At 42.8% G+C, this 15583-nt stretch overlaps 1 protein-coding gene across 7 annotated transcripts in view; it reads right to left on the reverse strand.

Annotated features, from left to right (window-relative positions):
• The window catches only part of ppfia2 (PTPRF interacting protein alpha 2), a 172746-nt gene that overhangs the window by 27689 nt on the left and 129474 nt on the right, over positions 1–15583 (reverse strand). For 4 of the 7 annotated variants that reach the window (XM_084345451.1, XM_084345450.1, XM_084345447.1 and 1 more), the window contains 4 exons: positions 15142–15216; positions 9848–9958; positions 4116–4337; positions 2146–2292 (listed from right to left, as the gene is read on the reverse strand). In XM_084345451.1, the coding sequence (XP_084201577.1) occupies positions 2146–2292; positions 4116–4337; positions 9848–9958; positions 15142–15216 (555 nt within the window). Of the gene's footprint in view, positions 1–2145; positions 2296–4115; positions 4338–9847; positions 9959–15141; positions 15217–15583 lie in introns of all 7 variants that reach the window. The other 3 variants (XR_014621518.1, XM_084345449.1, XM_084345446.1) reach the window with 1 other exon arrangement.

The following is a 15583-nucleotide window of genomic DNA, read 5'->3' on the forward strand; positions in this document are numbered from 1 at the left end:
CAGCAATGGCCCTTAATTCAACTTCATGCAGATCCTTCACAATAAAAGCCCAACAGGTAACGTGGAAAGAAAGAAAGAAAAGTAAAGTAGAGCTGATTGGAATGAATTGAGTGAGAGTAGTTTGCAAACAAATAATCTGCGCTGATTTAATAAGTTTCATTATTACCTAGATGGAAGGTAAACATGGTGGAAGAGCAAACAGCAGCCGAATAAAACCGGAGCGGATTAAAATAAACACAAAGGCTTCTAACTAAAATATGCTAAAGAAAAGTGCTTATGCAGTGACTGAAGCCTGCGTTTCTGTGCCGCTGACGTAATCTAAGGACAGTTTACAGTATGTGTGCTCACGTCTGTGAGTGTGAATCTCTTTCCTCTTACTCCCTTTGAATGTCAGCAGAGCATCATCGCCCGGCAGAAAATAGAACCGCACGTATCCGTCTTTAGTAGGAGGCCTGGCGACTCGAGGCTCTGGCAACGCGCCTCAACCCCGTCTTCAAAATAGCACCACAACAGAGTCAGAATAGCGGCGGCGGCGCTGCGCTTGCCAAGCGTGACACAGGCAACTTTTTTACTCAGCAGATACCGGTAATTGCCCTGATTAGGCATTCGGATACAGTTCTCGCCATTGTAGAGATGGAAATCAAATCATTGAGCGACTTGCGTTTCCTCGTTGCGTGTCAAGCCTTTTCCTCCCTGCTCTCCTCGGGGCTCTGATCAGTTTTAAGACTCTTTTTTAGGGTTGGCTCGGCAGCCCTTTGCCATCTGCGACAGATGCTCTGCTCCCCAAAGCATCGGGCCTGGCAGCTCTATATGCAGTAATTAGACTGTATTGGGCCGGGCTTGAGTGTCGGTGATATGTTCTGTCTTCACCATCCCGGTGGTGGCTGAGATGACACTGGGGAAGCACGACACTGTGTTTTTACTCACGATTATCCTCCCTAGGTGCCCTTCCATCCGTTTTTTTTAGCCTTTTTTGCTCGCCATTTCCTCTCATCCCATCATCCCTCTGTACCGACGGCCAAGCCTGCACCCCCCCAGATCGACTCATCTTTAAACATCAGTGGCCAGATCCCGGAGGTTTTTTCAGCTTCTGGCACGGCAACAAGTAAACTCGCCGCACAGCCAGGGAGGATGTGCGTTAGCGCGTGGCAGCGTGAGCTCGAACCCCGAAGGCTTTAAAGGGGTATTTCTGTCCGTTCTACGGGGGCTTCTGGAAGCATTTATTTTGAAGAGTGGTCTTGAAGTCGACTTGATTAAGGTGCTTACGGTTGTTTGCTTACAAGCCAAAAGGGGAATGTTGACTCAAAAACTCCCTGCCTAGGGATCCGAGTCAGGCAAACTCAGTGACCTCCTTTAAATCTCTTCTTAAAACTCACTTTTATCATAACGCTACTTGATTTTTTCATGCAAACACATATTCAGGTTGTCTAACGTTGTCTAACTGTGTCTTGATCGGAGTCATCGCTCGGTGCCTCAGCAAGTTTCCTCGCAGCAGAGCAAAGAGGTGCTTGTATGTGTCATGGCGTCTGTACGCCCATGATTACTGGTGCTAATATTAGCGTGCCGTTCTTTCTTTCTATCCCTCCACAGCTCAGCTGGTGCTTAAGCCCGTGCTCATGAACATGTCACTCAATCTTCCACGGCCAGGCAATTTATGTAATTGGCTGCAGTGAATCACGAGGAAATCATCAAAAAGGGAGAATAAATCTGTACCATGGTTCTGATTGTACTGTGTAGGGTGACTTCGGGCCATGTGCATCTGCTAGAAGTAAACATTAAAGTAAAAACCATCAGAATTCCTTCCCGAGCAGTAATTTCCTCTGACATTTTCTTTTTTTGACAGGATGTCAAGAGGTTTTCTGATTGCCAGACCTCTATAGGCCAGCTTTAAGGGCTTTGTTGACTGACAGGAACTATCTTGCACAACCAGCTGCATGCATGTTTTATTCTCCTCCGATTCCAGTTCTTTGGTTGGAATAATGTCCGACATTTCAACGATCAATGACCCATTTCAGCAGCCACCTGGACCCATTGGACAAAGAAAGTTTTTAGAGCAAACAGAACCGGAAAGTATCCTGATAATCTCTCAGGATTGAAGATCGTGAGTCGCTCTGACGTCACAAACGCTCCCTGGATTATACAGACCTGTCTGAGGAACGCCTCCTTATTGGCCAGCTCGTTCTCCAGCTTGTCGTTGATGTCGTGCACCGAGGTGGACTCTCGCTGGGCGCTCAGGTAGCGTTTTTCCAATGTTACGATCCGTTCCTCCATGTCCTCCTTCTGACACATGGCCTGCTTGCAGACACACACACACACACAGTAAATAAAGATGAGAGCATCCTGAAAACCATTTGAAACATTTCTTCTTCTACTTTGCTTCAAATTTCAGCTTTTCTTTTAGGTCAGAACTTGCCCTAAAATCATCTGGAGCTAGTTTTAAACATTAATTTAGCTACTTAATATCTGGATTTCTGTTGCGCCATTACTTCATTACAAAACATTAATTTTACAACTGTGATTAATACGGAAACTTCTAAAATAATTGTGCAAAACGTTCCCATGACAGCGTGAACTGTGTCTGAACTATGAGTATAAAGCAGCTGCATGTCATTAGTAGAAAAACTAAAATTACAACATGTCTAGAAGCTTTCAGATATGGAGGACTGAAACTGCCAAAATAAACAAATAAATAAAAAAATAAAATAAAATAAATAAATAAATACATAAATAAAAATATGCCATGTATGGCACCAAAAATAAAATAAAAAATAAATATTGAAGCAAATAAAAAATTATGTCACATTTTATGAATAAGTAAAGACCTATATTTATTTTAATATTATTTTTGGTGAATATAATGGAATACCATTTTAAAATTAATTAATTTACTAATTTATTAAATAATCAATCTCTTTATTTATTTTGATATTGGCAGTTTCAGACCTCCATACTCACAGTAAAGCCAGACAGACATACTGGTTGGCCAATAGTGGCCTTTCCCAGATGTATTGTATCTATATGTAAGGAAAAAAATGCTTGGAATAATTTATAATTGTTAAACTCTCAGTAAGTTCAGTGAGTTTCGGTGCACTGATGTCAACTTAGACAATCTAGTTTATTGTTGAACTTTAAAATATCCTGCTTTTGTTACACAGCTTTGTCACATAACCTCATTTGAAAGGATCGCTGCGAAAAATGTGTATATATCGGCTGATGAATCCAAATATCGGTGTCAGCATCAGCCCCAAAAATCAGGTGTCGGTCAGGCTCTTACTCACAGTACTAAACTTGAGACGTAAAAACAAATCAGAGCTGCAAGTTGAGAAAACAAACTCCATCAGATTAGCTCCATATATGAAACGACCACGAGAAATATGTACGAACAATAAAGCTTCATAAAGTACGAACAGGCAGCTGCGATGTCGTATCTCACACTGCTGCCGCGAAACGAGGTTTCTATCTCCGCCGCCCTGAGAGTTAATTTCCTGCACGGAGGATCGCTGCACACACAAACCCATGCGGGCGCACGTGGGGTTCAAAAATACCAGACGCTGGGGGAGCTGAGTAAACTGTGGCTCTCAGAGGAGGCGGCGCGGGATAATAACACGGGGTCGGGCCAGATAAAGCTAGACCCACAATCGCTGCCTCTGCCTGCATCGTTAGCAATCAATAGCAATTTCAGCTGAGGGCTGTGGGGGGATCAGCTTATATTCATATCCAGTCCTCTTCACATATTCACCTCACACACACGGGAACTGAATGGCTTCATGATCGGGCTCTTTAATTGCCAATTTCTGACATAAACACTCATTTTTCCAGGAGAGCGGCTGGTTTTGTGTTTACAAGTCAACACTTTTTTTAACCCTTGTGAAGTGTTTATGTTGCGTGCTGTCGCCTGCCTGATCTACAGTAGATCTGGAGTAATTGCTTAATTGTTTTGGCACTTTAAGGAAGCATCGTGCCTTAAACTGTGTGTGCATGATGGACACATGCAGTCGCAGAGAGGACGGGAGTGTGTGTGAGGGTGTATGCTAATAGAAGCTTATTTCGGGCCGTCTTTGATGTCTCTCTCTTGCGACCGTTATTCCCTTTTGCAAATGTGTGTGTGCTGTAACCTCTTTGATGTCCCTCTGGTACTTGTTGTTCATCTCCTCCGACTTGATGAGGTCCTTGCGGGCGGTCTCCAGCTCCTGCTCCACCTCGGAGACCCGGGAGGAGAGGGAGGACATGCGCTCCTTCATCTGGGCCAGCTCGTAGTTCTGCTTCTCCAGCAGGTCCTGCAGCTCCACCACCTGGCTCGCCTCGTGGGCCGACTCCAGGGAGCCGTTGGACAGACGCTGGGGGAGGGATGAGTAAAGAGAGGGGAGAGGAACGTTAGCTGAGGTTTGACAACAGAATTAAACATTACTTTTTTTTGTGAAGGAGAGAAAACTGAGAAAAGGGATTCTTGATCTAGGGATCTCCAAGTACATCTCCTGGAAATTAAGTACTGCTAGACTCAAAGACTCCCTCTGATTTACATAATTCTTTCTATCAAAAGGCATTACAATTTTATTAAATATTACGTTACCACTATAGTTGAGGAAAAGTTCAACATTTTGGGAAATAGGCTTATTCACTTTTTTGCAAAGAGTCAGGTGAGAAGATTGATACCACTCCCATGTGCATACAGTAAACATGAAGCTACAGTGATTAGCTACGTTAGCTCCATGTTTACGTTAGCTTACTTTACTTTTAATTTGACCTAAGCTTAGTATAAATACTGGAAATGGGTGGTAACCAGCTAGCCTGGCTCCGTGTAAAGGCAACGAAATCCATCTATTAGCACCTTTAAAGCTCAATAAATGATTAAATCTCATAAACATTTTGAGTATTTTGTGTACAGATACAAATGAGATGTAACATGCTAATAAGCAAACTTTGAGGGTGCTGCTAGGCAGATTTTGTTACCTTTGGACAGTTTCCCCTCATTTCCAGTCTCTGTGCTAAGCTATGCTAACCAGCTGCTGGCGGTAGCTTAATATTTAGCGTACACACACGAGAGTGGTATCAATCTTCTCAGCTAACTTTTGGCAAGAAAGCAAATTAAAATATTTCCCCAAATAATAAACTATTCATTCAAAGAAACAAAGTTATGTGGTCAGTAAAGTTGTTGTTATTTTAAAAATTTAAGTCGGTAGGTATAAAAGGTATTCAAGATCGACTCTACCCTTCTAAGTAGCGACCTTTCTACAGCTTCAAGCTGTGTTTTGGACAGCTTGTTTATATGGAAATGCATCAAATAACTATTTCTGAGTTCGTATAATTACTCAGTAGTGTTGTAAATATCAACTTTCTGAGATTGGTTGTTTTCCAAACTACACAGTGCACCTTTAAAGTGCATGAACACATCAAACCAACAATTTAAAAAGTGCCTTTTCGACCACTTTCGTCCACAGATTTCTCTTTACAAGATGTTTTCTAACCACATGGGGACTGACGGTGAAAAAATAAATGAAAACATTTGGAAAACAGAAACAGAAATTTGACTCAAGGAGGCAGAAAAACAGAAACATTAACCAAACTGAAAATTCACCAGATGAAAAACAATTTTTTTGATTTCCTGTGTTGTGGTGTACTGAAGCGATCCTTGAGGAAAAAAAAACAGACTCTCTCCCACTTCAGACACTATTTCCTCTTTTTTGAGAGTCACACACATCAGCACTCCAAATAAATTCCACTTCAAGGCTTTGGCTCTTTTTCTGCTTTGAATTTTGGATGGTGACAAAGACCCGGTTAATGAAAATCACTCCAGACTCTGTTGGAAAAAATTGCTTTGACACTTGCGTCGGTAATATGATTAGGTTTCGCTGACTTCTCACTCTGTGCAGCTCTGCGTGAGGTGAGATCGGAGGCAGAAAGATCCGACTTACGCAGGTTCAGAGCTGAGAACAGCTCATCAGAGGGCGACTTTATTATCACGACTAACTGACGGCGCTTTAAGATAACAAAGCTGACTGTTTGTGCTCAAATGTGATTATTGTATTGCGGGTGGAAGTGAAGATTGAGCTGAAGTGATGTCTTTACTCTCCGTCTCTCTGTTATATCAGGCCCAGCCGCCCGTCCTCGCCCATCCATCTGTGAGGACAAACCTAATTGGGCCTCTCCGCCTGCTGCCTGTGATCAATGATTCACCCGAGCAGGGAACAAGACCCACTAAATCACACCGCTGATTTTAATACCGGCGCTCCGGCAGTGGGCCGCCGCCATAAAACGGCACCGACTTTAAGGTTTTAGCTCTATTGCGAAACGTCTCAACAGTCCCACAGACGATACATTATTCAAGGAGCTCCCATTATTGTGCCCGTTTCACAGTCTGGTAACACGGAGACACCTGTTTTAAGACCGGGGAAGTTTAAATTTATAACAAGAGACGGAGTTCAGGCAGAGTTTGGCATCCAGATGGGCAGAGTTTAAAGTATAGCCAAGCAGAGTTTTGGATCTGAACCCAAGTTTGGAGATAGATGTCTCTGTTAACATGCCGACATAGTGGATGTGAGTAAATATTGTCTCGTATGTGGTTCTTGTGGTTTTTGGAGAAACAATGGAGTTTAGACTTTTTCCAACCAAACAATCCTTTTGAAAATTTGTTCACAGTGGGGTTTGAGGTTTATCCGGAGCAACGGGGATTTCTTTTTCTTCTGGAAAGACAAGCTGCTTTTGATTTTCTGACGTTCCGAGCAGCTTTCTTTGAACGCTCACATTGTTTTAATCTCCTTCATGTTCACGTCCCTTTATTCTCATTTTATCTGCTGTGTCTGCTTTTTTATTTTTTTTTGTATAAAACGCTTTGTTAAGAAAACTGCTATTGGAATAAAGTTTATTATTATACTTATTATCATTAATAAGAATAATTAAGAAGAATTAGATCAAATGTCACATTTTAAGGCACAAGATACACTTCATTTTATACACTACAGGCAGGTGTGTGCAGCTGTGCGGGGCGATGCACAGACAGAGACAGAAATCTCTGATGAACTGACTTTCTAATTGTTGCAAATGACTCTAATATAGAACAAAACTACAGAATTACTAAAAACTGGCACCAGTATGGCTGTAACTATTGTTTAGTGTCAATAAAATCCAAAGCCAACTCTAATAAAATCAATGCAGCTGAGAAAAATTAGCTTTATAGTATTCATAGCATGTTTTAATCGAGTTTTACTTATTAACTCACCACTAAAAAGAAGAGCTGGGCAATATATCAATATTATATCATTATTGTAATATGAATTTTTATATTGTCTCAGATTTTGGATATTGTCCTGTCGTGATACGGCATACGTGTTGTCTTTTCCTGGTTAGATTTTTTGTCTCTTATTGTTTTATGAATGTAAAAGGTAACCCAGGTGTCAGTTAATCTGTTGTCGGAGTGATCTAGAGTCAAGCGCTGGATGTTTCTTGAATGAAAAATGAAAGTGGTGAAGCAACAGGCCCCTTCTGTCAGCCTGCATTAGCCGGTCATCAGGCTGATCCAGGTCAACGCTGAAGGTTTTGAAAGCTCCGTTGGTCAATATGCACTTTAAAGAGCTGCTACTCCTTCTTCCTTCCTTTACGACTCCTTCCTTCCCCTCTCTCTGACCTCTTTCCACCTGTCACATTAGTGACAACCACAGGGGCACGTGCGAATCAGCTGGAGAGGATCGAGCTTCCAAGAAGATCCTGCTGATCGGGGTTGTCATTCCCCTTTGACGCATCTGTCGGTCCCTGTGACTGCAGTGACATTGAATGAGGAGCCCTCACTCTCATCCTCACATATTTCAGCAGTTAACACACGCATGCAATTTCTTTTGCAGGCAAAAATAAAAACAACACACGCTCATATTCGCTCCTTTTATCTCTGCAAAACAGAGCAGACGATAGCTGCCTCCTCATTAGCCCATCCCTCTGCATACCCTCCTCATCTTTTTACCCCCAACTCCCGCCCCTCCGGCAGCAGACCGGCCAAGTAATAGCATCTTCATTGATCTACCCAGGTATCCTCTGTGAGATGCAGATGCTGCTGTCTGCATGCAAAAGAGGATTTCATAGGTCTGCTTTGGGATTTGGGGGTTTCGGCTGTTTTCGAGCTCTGATTCAGTGCCTGTTCTGTACGATCTAGTAAATGTGGGAGCAGTTACAAGTCTGTCTATAAATTAATAATCAGAGGCAGATTTGTATTCAGCTGTGCATGTCCACGTGTGCTCCTGCATAATGGGGGAGACGGAGGTCAAAGCGAGAGCTCTCACCCGACTGTAGGTCACCTTCAGAGCTAAATATATGAGCAAAACCTTTTAATTTGCGATATTTCAAAGTGATATACTGACGATTAAAACAGCGGGCGGGACTAGGTGAGCAACAATAATTTGTGTAATACAACCGCAGCAGAGGTTTAGAAAAAAACACATGATTACTGCAGGAATTTTGACTTTGAAGATCATTACAAATTACATATTGAAGCCAAGATCCATGCTTAAACAAGGTAAATACGTGCTTGTTTATTATTGTGTCATTATTTGAAATATATGAAACTTTAAAGTCCCATATCATGCTCATTTTTCAGGTTCATATTTTTGTTTTGGATGACTTCTAAATACTGTTCACATGCTTTAATGTTGAAAAAACACATTATTTTCACACGTACTGTCCATTGCTGCAGCACCTCTATTCACCCTCTGTCTGTTTCAGTGTCTGTCTCTTTAAGAACCCGCCTCCTGAAAAGCCCAGTCGGCTCTGATTGGTCAGCTCACACAGGGCTGAGCAGGCGCCGCCCACCATGTTTCTTTATGATAAAAACAGACATGGAAATCTCACTTTTTTACAACACAGGACCTTTATGCTCCATCCAGGAACATAAAGGCATTAGATCATATACACACGGCGGCCATTTTCCTCCGAGCGGGAAGCTCAAAAGTCGTACTGCAGGTTCGCAAGTCCGACAAACAATCATTTCATCCCTTCCTGTTTGATTAGCAACTAAAAAGACAATGGATAGTGAAAATCTGGAGGTGCATTGGACCATATATTCAGATAAAACAACATATTTGATGACCTGTTAGCTTCCTTTAGAAAACAACTAACGTTAGCATTCAGCCACTTCCTAGCTAACGGTATTGTTTGATAGTGTTACACGATAGCAAAAATATCAAAGCACATCTTGGGACACATTTGAGCCTAGAAGTGAAACACACTGAATGTAAACAAATGGTTGTGTTAGCTAGCAAGTAGCTGAATGCTAACATTAGCTAACAGGTTATCAAATATGTTGTTTTAACTAGAAATATGGCTGGATGTCCCTCCAGATTTTCACAATCCATCATATTTTCATTTGCTGATCAATCAGGAGAGTGGTGAAATGATGTGAATCTGTCAGATTCCCTACATTTACAAGACCTGCAACCTGAGCACTGCAGCATAACAGTATCCAGCATATGAGCTTCCCACCATGAGTTTTGTTTTGTTATGTTTTGGGGGTCTTTGAGACAGATTCTGATGTTTTTTTCCAACTCAGGGACAAAAAAGGGATTCAGTTTGTGTCTGGCAATGTGGTAAAGGGTTTGAAGAGCATTATAAAACGTCATGACGGGTGTAAAATGTATAGAAATCAGGACCTAAAGGCATTTCTTAATTGGCTCAGTTCAATTCGAACCACTGGTTTTGTGCCCAATTAGATCGGTACCGAGCTTGACCACCTCCTGCACTTGCCAAATGCTTATTAGGAAAAGAAGATAGTTTCCACTTTTGCAGTCAGCAGAAAAAAAATAATAAAATGCTGTGTCCATCCACGTGTTTAAAACACACTTTGCACTTCATTACTGGGGAGGCTCACCTTGCCGTGGACCTTCTGTTGAGCTTCAGTGCCCTCCAGAATATCCTCTGCTCCGTCTCCTGAAGCCACTTTTCTCTGAATGTGAGCATTTTGTTCCCGTAAGGCCACAATCTGCAGGACGGCAAACAAAGTGCGCAAATTAGAAATAGACACAACGTCAGAATACCTGCATGCACATAGGAAGTGTTCATGTTGGAGGTTCAGAGCTGAGAAACAAGACGATGTTATATCACAGACAGAACCAGTTTCCATCTTATGCAATGCTACTAAATTACAGTATGTCTCTCTGCAGGAAACAAACATGAAGCTGAAAGCAGCTGATTCAATAACTATAATTATCATGTCCTACAGGACCTCGTGTCTCATTTCACCACCTCAAGCTACTGTCCTAAAGTCATAATCCTGTCAGACGGGTGACCGACAACAACAATAATCAGGTTCTTCCTCAACAGACACCATGTGATTATCACTTAAGACAAATGTAGACAGTGGGCCCGGCTGCTGCTGCTGCTGCATGTCTCTCATAAACAATCTGAAGCCCCTGAGACTTTGCGGAGACTTTGCCTTGCACTTTCCAAAACAAGACTTTCCACGAACCTGACACTCGTGGGTTTATAATTTGAAGCATGCAAACCGTTAAGAAAATGACCCATCAAAAATGTCGACTTCTTGTGAAACCTCCTCGTAAAAGTGATTAGTTCAGTGCGGCTTTGCAAAACTCTGCAGCAATTTGGCAAATCATACAGCTATCGTGTGAGCTCCACCACTGGCTCGCTCGTTTTTTACACAAATAAAGAAATATCGTCGTGTGTAACATTTGCCGAATTAAAAAGAAGGCCCAGATAGCTAGGAATGTGTTGTAGTGAGTGTTTCAGAAAGTTTATAAGGTTGCTCCGGATGCAACAGGTTTAAAAATTGAGCATTTTTTTAAGGGAGTCCTTTATTGGTTACGCTTAACTGACACACTTAGACAGGAAGCAGACAAGATGGTAAAGTGATGCCTCAACATACTCACACTTTTAACAAGGAAAGAAACAACTTTACTGCATTTAATGTCGACATGCTAAATGTCAAATCAGCCACATCAACTTCACTCAACAACAGCAAGGAGATGAAGAGGGAGAGAAATTCCCCAGACTCCCTTATGAAATCTCTCAATTTTGTGAGTCGTTGGCTTCAGAGGGACTTCATCAACTTTGCAAAATGCTTTTTTTATGACAAATTTTAATTATTTAGACCTTCTTGTAAATTCGGCATATGTGACAAATTTTTTTCTTTCTTTCTTTGTGTCCGCGGCTCAGATATCGCATCCATCTTTTAAAAAACGCATCACAATATAAAACCAAGTATAAAGTATTCATACAGCGTCTTCTAAAGGACTTGCTAACACAGAACTGGAAGGTCATCTTTGTTCAGAACAAACAGACTGGGATGTTTGAAGGTCTCTATTCTGGGGGGAGAAAACTTCATTTCTCTCAATAACTAGAGATTTGCAGCGAAGGAAGCCCCGGGCTCGATCGATGACACGACCGTCGATAAAACCAACAACTCTCTCAAGTGATTTTGACACGATCCGGTTTGAACTCGAACCTGCCCTCACTGACGAGGCAGTAAAAGATGATTTCCTCGCATCCACTATAACACGGCTTCTCCTCGCATTAATCTCGGCCTCAGACTTCACCGGCAACAGCTTGGCTTCTTCAATCGCCGTTGCGCTCTGACTACAAAACGTCTCTGTTCGTTATTCTTAACGAGGGCGTGATTAAGCCTCCGTATGTTTCTGTACCATTATTGCGAGGTTGTCTTTAATTTCTCCAGCTCAGAGATCAAACACAGACACCACCTGTGATGTGAAGGCACAACAAATGATGAGTGGGGTGCTTTCCAGATGTTGTTGATCTTCCTCCATCTTCCTGCACTGGATGGAGATGGAGACGGAGATGGAGAGGACTGTCCGAGGTAATGTGATGAAGGAGAAATTGGACAAACGTGAGGAGGAGTGAAGGGAGAGCTGGGGGGATGGGGTTTCTTACGGTACATAAGATTGATTTTGTCAAGGTGAGAGCTCGGGGGCATGCAAGTCTCCGGTGCAGTGCGCTTACAATACAATCAATCACATGCTCTGAAGGAAATGCATGTGCACGCATACACACACACACACACACACACACACACACACACACACTTACAGACACAAATCCTGAAAAATAACAAGATAATTTTATGCTAAGAGTTGAATTTGCCTGTGATACCTCAGTTTTTCTGTCTTTGTCGGACTATTGATGAGTCCTAAAAAATCTGTTTTCCAACAGAAATGAGTTTGTATCAAGAAATTACAAAAATAAGTCTCAGATTGTTTTTTAAAACATATCAATTTTCTCAATTGGCTCTTCAGCTGGTCCTACATGAACACAAGATCGTTATCCAAGTTTGAACGTTTTGTTTATTTCACTTGAGGGATTTCTGGCTTTTTCTCTTTTGTCTTGTTCTTCTCGCTGGTTTGAGAACAAAAACTTCTGGAATCCAGAATCAAATCTGACGACAGCTGTCTCCTCATGCCGACAGTTCAATTCTTAATAAATAACAAGTAAAAATTTATCTCTGCACTTTGAGTTTGACATTTGTGAGTCATACTTACGTTATTTATGTTGGACCTTTTCGACTCAGTAGATAAAAATGACTTAATGTCATTGACATTTTCATTGTGTTGCTGGTTTAACTGTTTTTCTTGTGTGCTTCAATCCAAATTGGTCCCCAACTGGAGTTTCTACACTAATCCTAATTGATTTACTTAAAAAAAATGCTCTATTTCAAACCAAATCACTATCACTAGTGTTTTTGCAACAGATCTAACTATTAAATGGGCTAACTGTCCACAATCATGAGGGACGAAATGATTAACGCTGACCCTAACCCAAACTCACCCTCAGGACACCAGTTGAATAAGTCTGATATGTTTTTTTTATGTTGTAACATGACACGTTTTGCATATGAAGAGGTGAAAAGCATTGTGTCAGTAACTTCCAGCATGGCAGCAACATGCTGTCATACAAATTAACCGTTGACTTATATTGAAGTTTTTTCAAATTCTGTCCCGCTGTTGATTAATTCCCCTTTGTCCCTCTGCAAAACAACAATTCATCCTCAGATGGAGTCCAACGCAGTCCGCCTCAGTGTGTACCATAGCAGCAAATTGCAATCACCAGCAGTAATCAGCGTGTGGCCACTTAAACACCTGTGACTGCGTGAGGTCAAAGGCCGATGATTTCATCAGGCATGGTCGTGTTGTCTGAAGCCCCCGTGGGGAGAAGGGAGAGGGGGGGTTGGGGGGAGTCTCATGCCAGACCTCCATCACAAATCAATTACCGGTTCGCTGGCTCCCAGCTCCGCTCGCCCTCCCTGGAGCCTCTGAGGCGTGGACACTTTTATTCGCAAAAGAAGGGGTTTAACCGCCTCAAGGTCCAATCACTCATCTGTCCACGCAGCTGACAGCTCTGGTGTTAACCATTTATGAGGGTGCAGACTCACAGAAGTACAGTACGGTCTTTCTAACCTTGGCTGCGCGATGTGAGAAAAATCTTCAAAGAGATACGTCCTCGGCTGAGACGTCTGTCAGCGGCTTTACAGTTTGGAAAAGCAGACTTTGTCCATAAAGCTGTAAAAAGAAAAATGAGCGGCAGCTCTGGGAGCCAGGAGCCTGTCACATTATTTTTCTAACTGTTCTCTCTCTCTCTTTCTGCTCAGATCCTTCAACGGCTAATTTTGGGCTACGAACCATCACAGTCTCAGTTTGTCTGTGAGCTCCCTAACTCTCGTCTCCGCGCCTTGTCAGACGCTCTCGGACCGGCACTCTCATTAACACACACACTTCCGCACACAACCTTCCTCTGCTTCCCACCTGCCATCTCTATTTCTGTCCTCTGCATTTCCTCCTCTCTCCTCTCCAACCTGAGCTCGCTGTCTGTCCTTCCACCCACTCCACCTCCCCCTCTGCTTCTCACTCCCCCTTTCCCCTCTTCCTCTCCTCTCCTTACCGACTTTTATTCTAGGTCTGAGTGTCAGACTGGCATGTCTGACAGGCTGTGAAGTGCCAGCCTGAGGGTTATTCTCAGCTGGAACAGGACCATCTGCAGTACGAGGGCTTGCTCTGGCACTTCTGGCCGCATGAGCCTGGAGGTTGAGAAGGAAGTTAGGCCACCAGAGCAAAAGTGGCCACTTCTTCTGTCAGCGCTATGCCTCGGCCACTCTGGTTGTTTCTCGGTGTTTGAGTTGATGCATAATTCAGAAACACATCTCTGGACTGGATCCAGGACACGTCACATCCTGAAGTAGATTTACATCCACATAAATAAGCAGAACATTATCCTGTACATTTGTTCTGTGGGTTTTTGGACACAGGTATGAATTTTTAAACAGTTTCAGGGTTGCTTTTCACTTTTATGTATCCGTACATATATCTTTCTGACATTTTTCTTTTTTTTTCAAATTTTTTATGTGAAGCAGTTTAAAAATGTCAAAAATAATTGATTTCTCTTGTGAACAGGTTTGTTTCTAATTATTCTGTTTTTTAATCTTTATAAATGTCATTATGTTAATATCATTTTCTAGGTATCACACTTTTTTTACTGCCTCGCTGTATTATTTTTCAAACCAGCCTTGCTTTTGTTCATCCCTCCCTCTGTCCATCCATACATCATCCATCCTACAATCCATCCATCCAATCACCCATTCACCCATCCATGCATCCATCCATCCATCTTTCCCTCCCTCTGTCTATCACCCATCCATCCGTCCATCCATCCATCCATCCATCCATCCATCCAATCACCCGTGCATCCAATCACCTGTCCATCCATCCATCCATCCATCCATCCATCCCTCCAATCACCCATCCATCCATCCATCCATCCATCCAATCACCCATCCATCCATCCATCCATCCAATCACCCGTCCATCCAATCACCTGTCCATCCATCCATCCATCCATCCATCCACCTGTCCATCCATCCATCCATCCATCCATCTATCCAACACCCGTCCATCCAATCACCTGTCCATCCATCCATCCATCCATCCATCCAATCACCCATCCATCCATCCATCCAATCACCGTCCATCCATCCATCCATCCATCCATCCAATTATCCATCAATCCAATCACCCATCAGTCCAATCATCCAATCATCCAATCATCCATCCATCCACCCATCACTGAGGACACAACGCTACACAAAGCACAACACAGAGAAGATTCAGATGTTTCACAGCATCCATTATCTGCGGCAGCTCTCACCTCCTGATTGGCTGCTGTGAGCTCCTCCTCCAAGGCGGACACCCTCTCCAGTGACACCCGTAGTCTCTCTCTTACCTGAACATAAAAACAAACAGACAGACATGTATTACGATCTCCCTGCAGATCTCCTGGTCTGGATAGAAATGCACTCAAGTATCCCCCCACTGAAAACTGTTAAAACTCCAGTCCAGCCAGTCAGTCAGGGGTTAACAGAGCAGGGAAGAAGCCCCGCTGCTGCAGCAGAGTGAGCTGTCCTCTTTTCCCTCCTTTAGCCTCACAATAACACTTTGCTGAGGCTTCAAAGCAGCGTTATGAGGCTTTTATTGCTTTTAAAAGGACCAGTTGCCGGGGAGGAGATTCCCCTCTTCCTCTCTGAACTCAAGAGTGTCTTCCTCTTGGATTGTCGCGGCTGTGATGGAGCAATTACTTGCACCGCGTGGCG

Source organism: Pagrus pagrus (genome assembly GCF_965226575.1).
Source record: "Pagrus pagrus genome assembly, chromosome: 23".
Lineage (NCBI taxonomy): Eukaryota > Metazoa > Chordata > Actinopteri > Spariformes > Sparidae > Pagrus > Pagrus pagrus.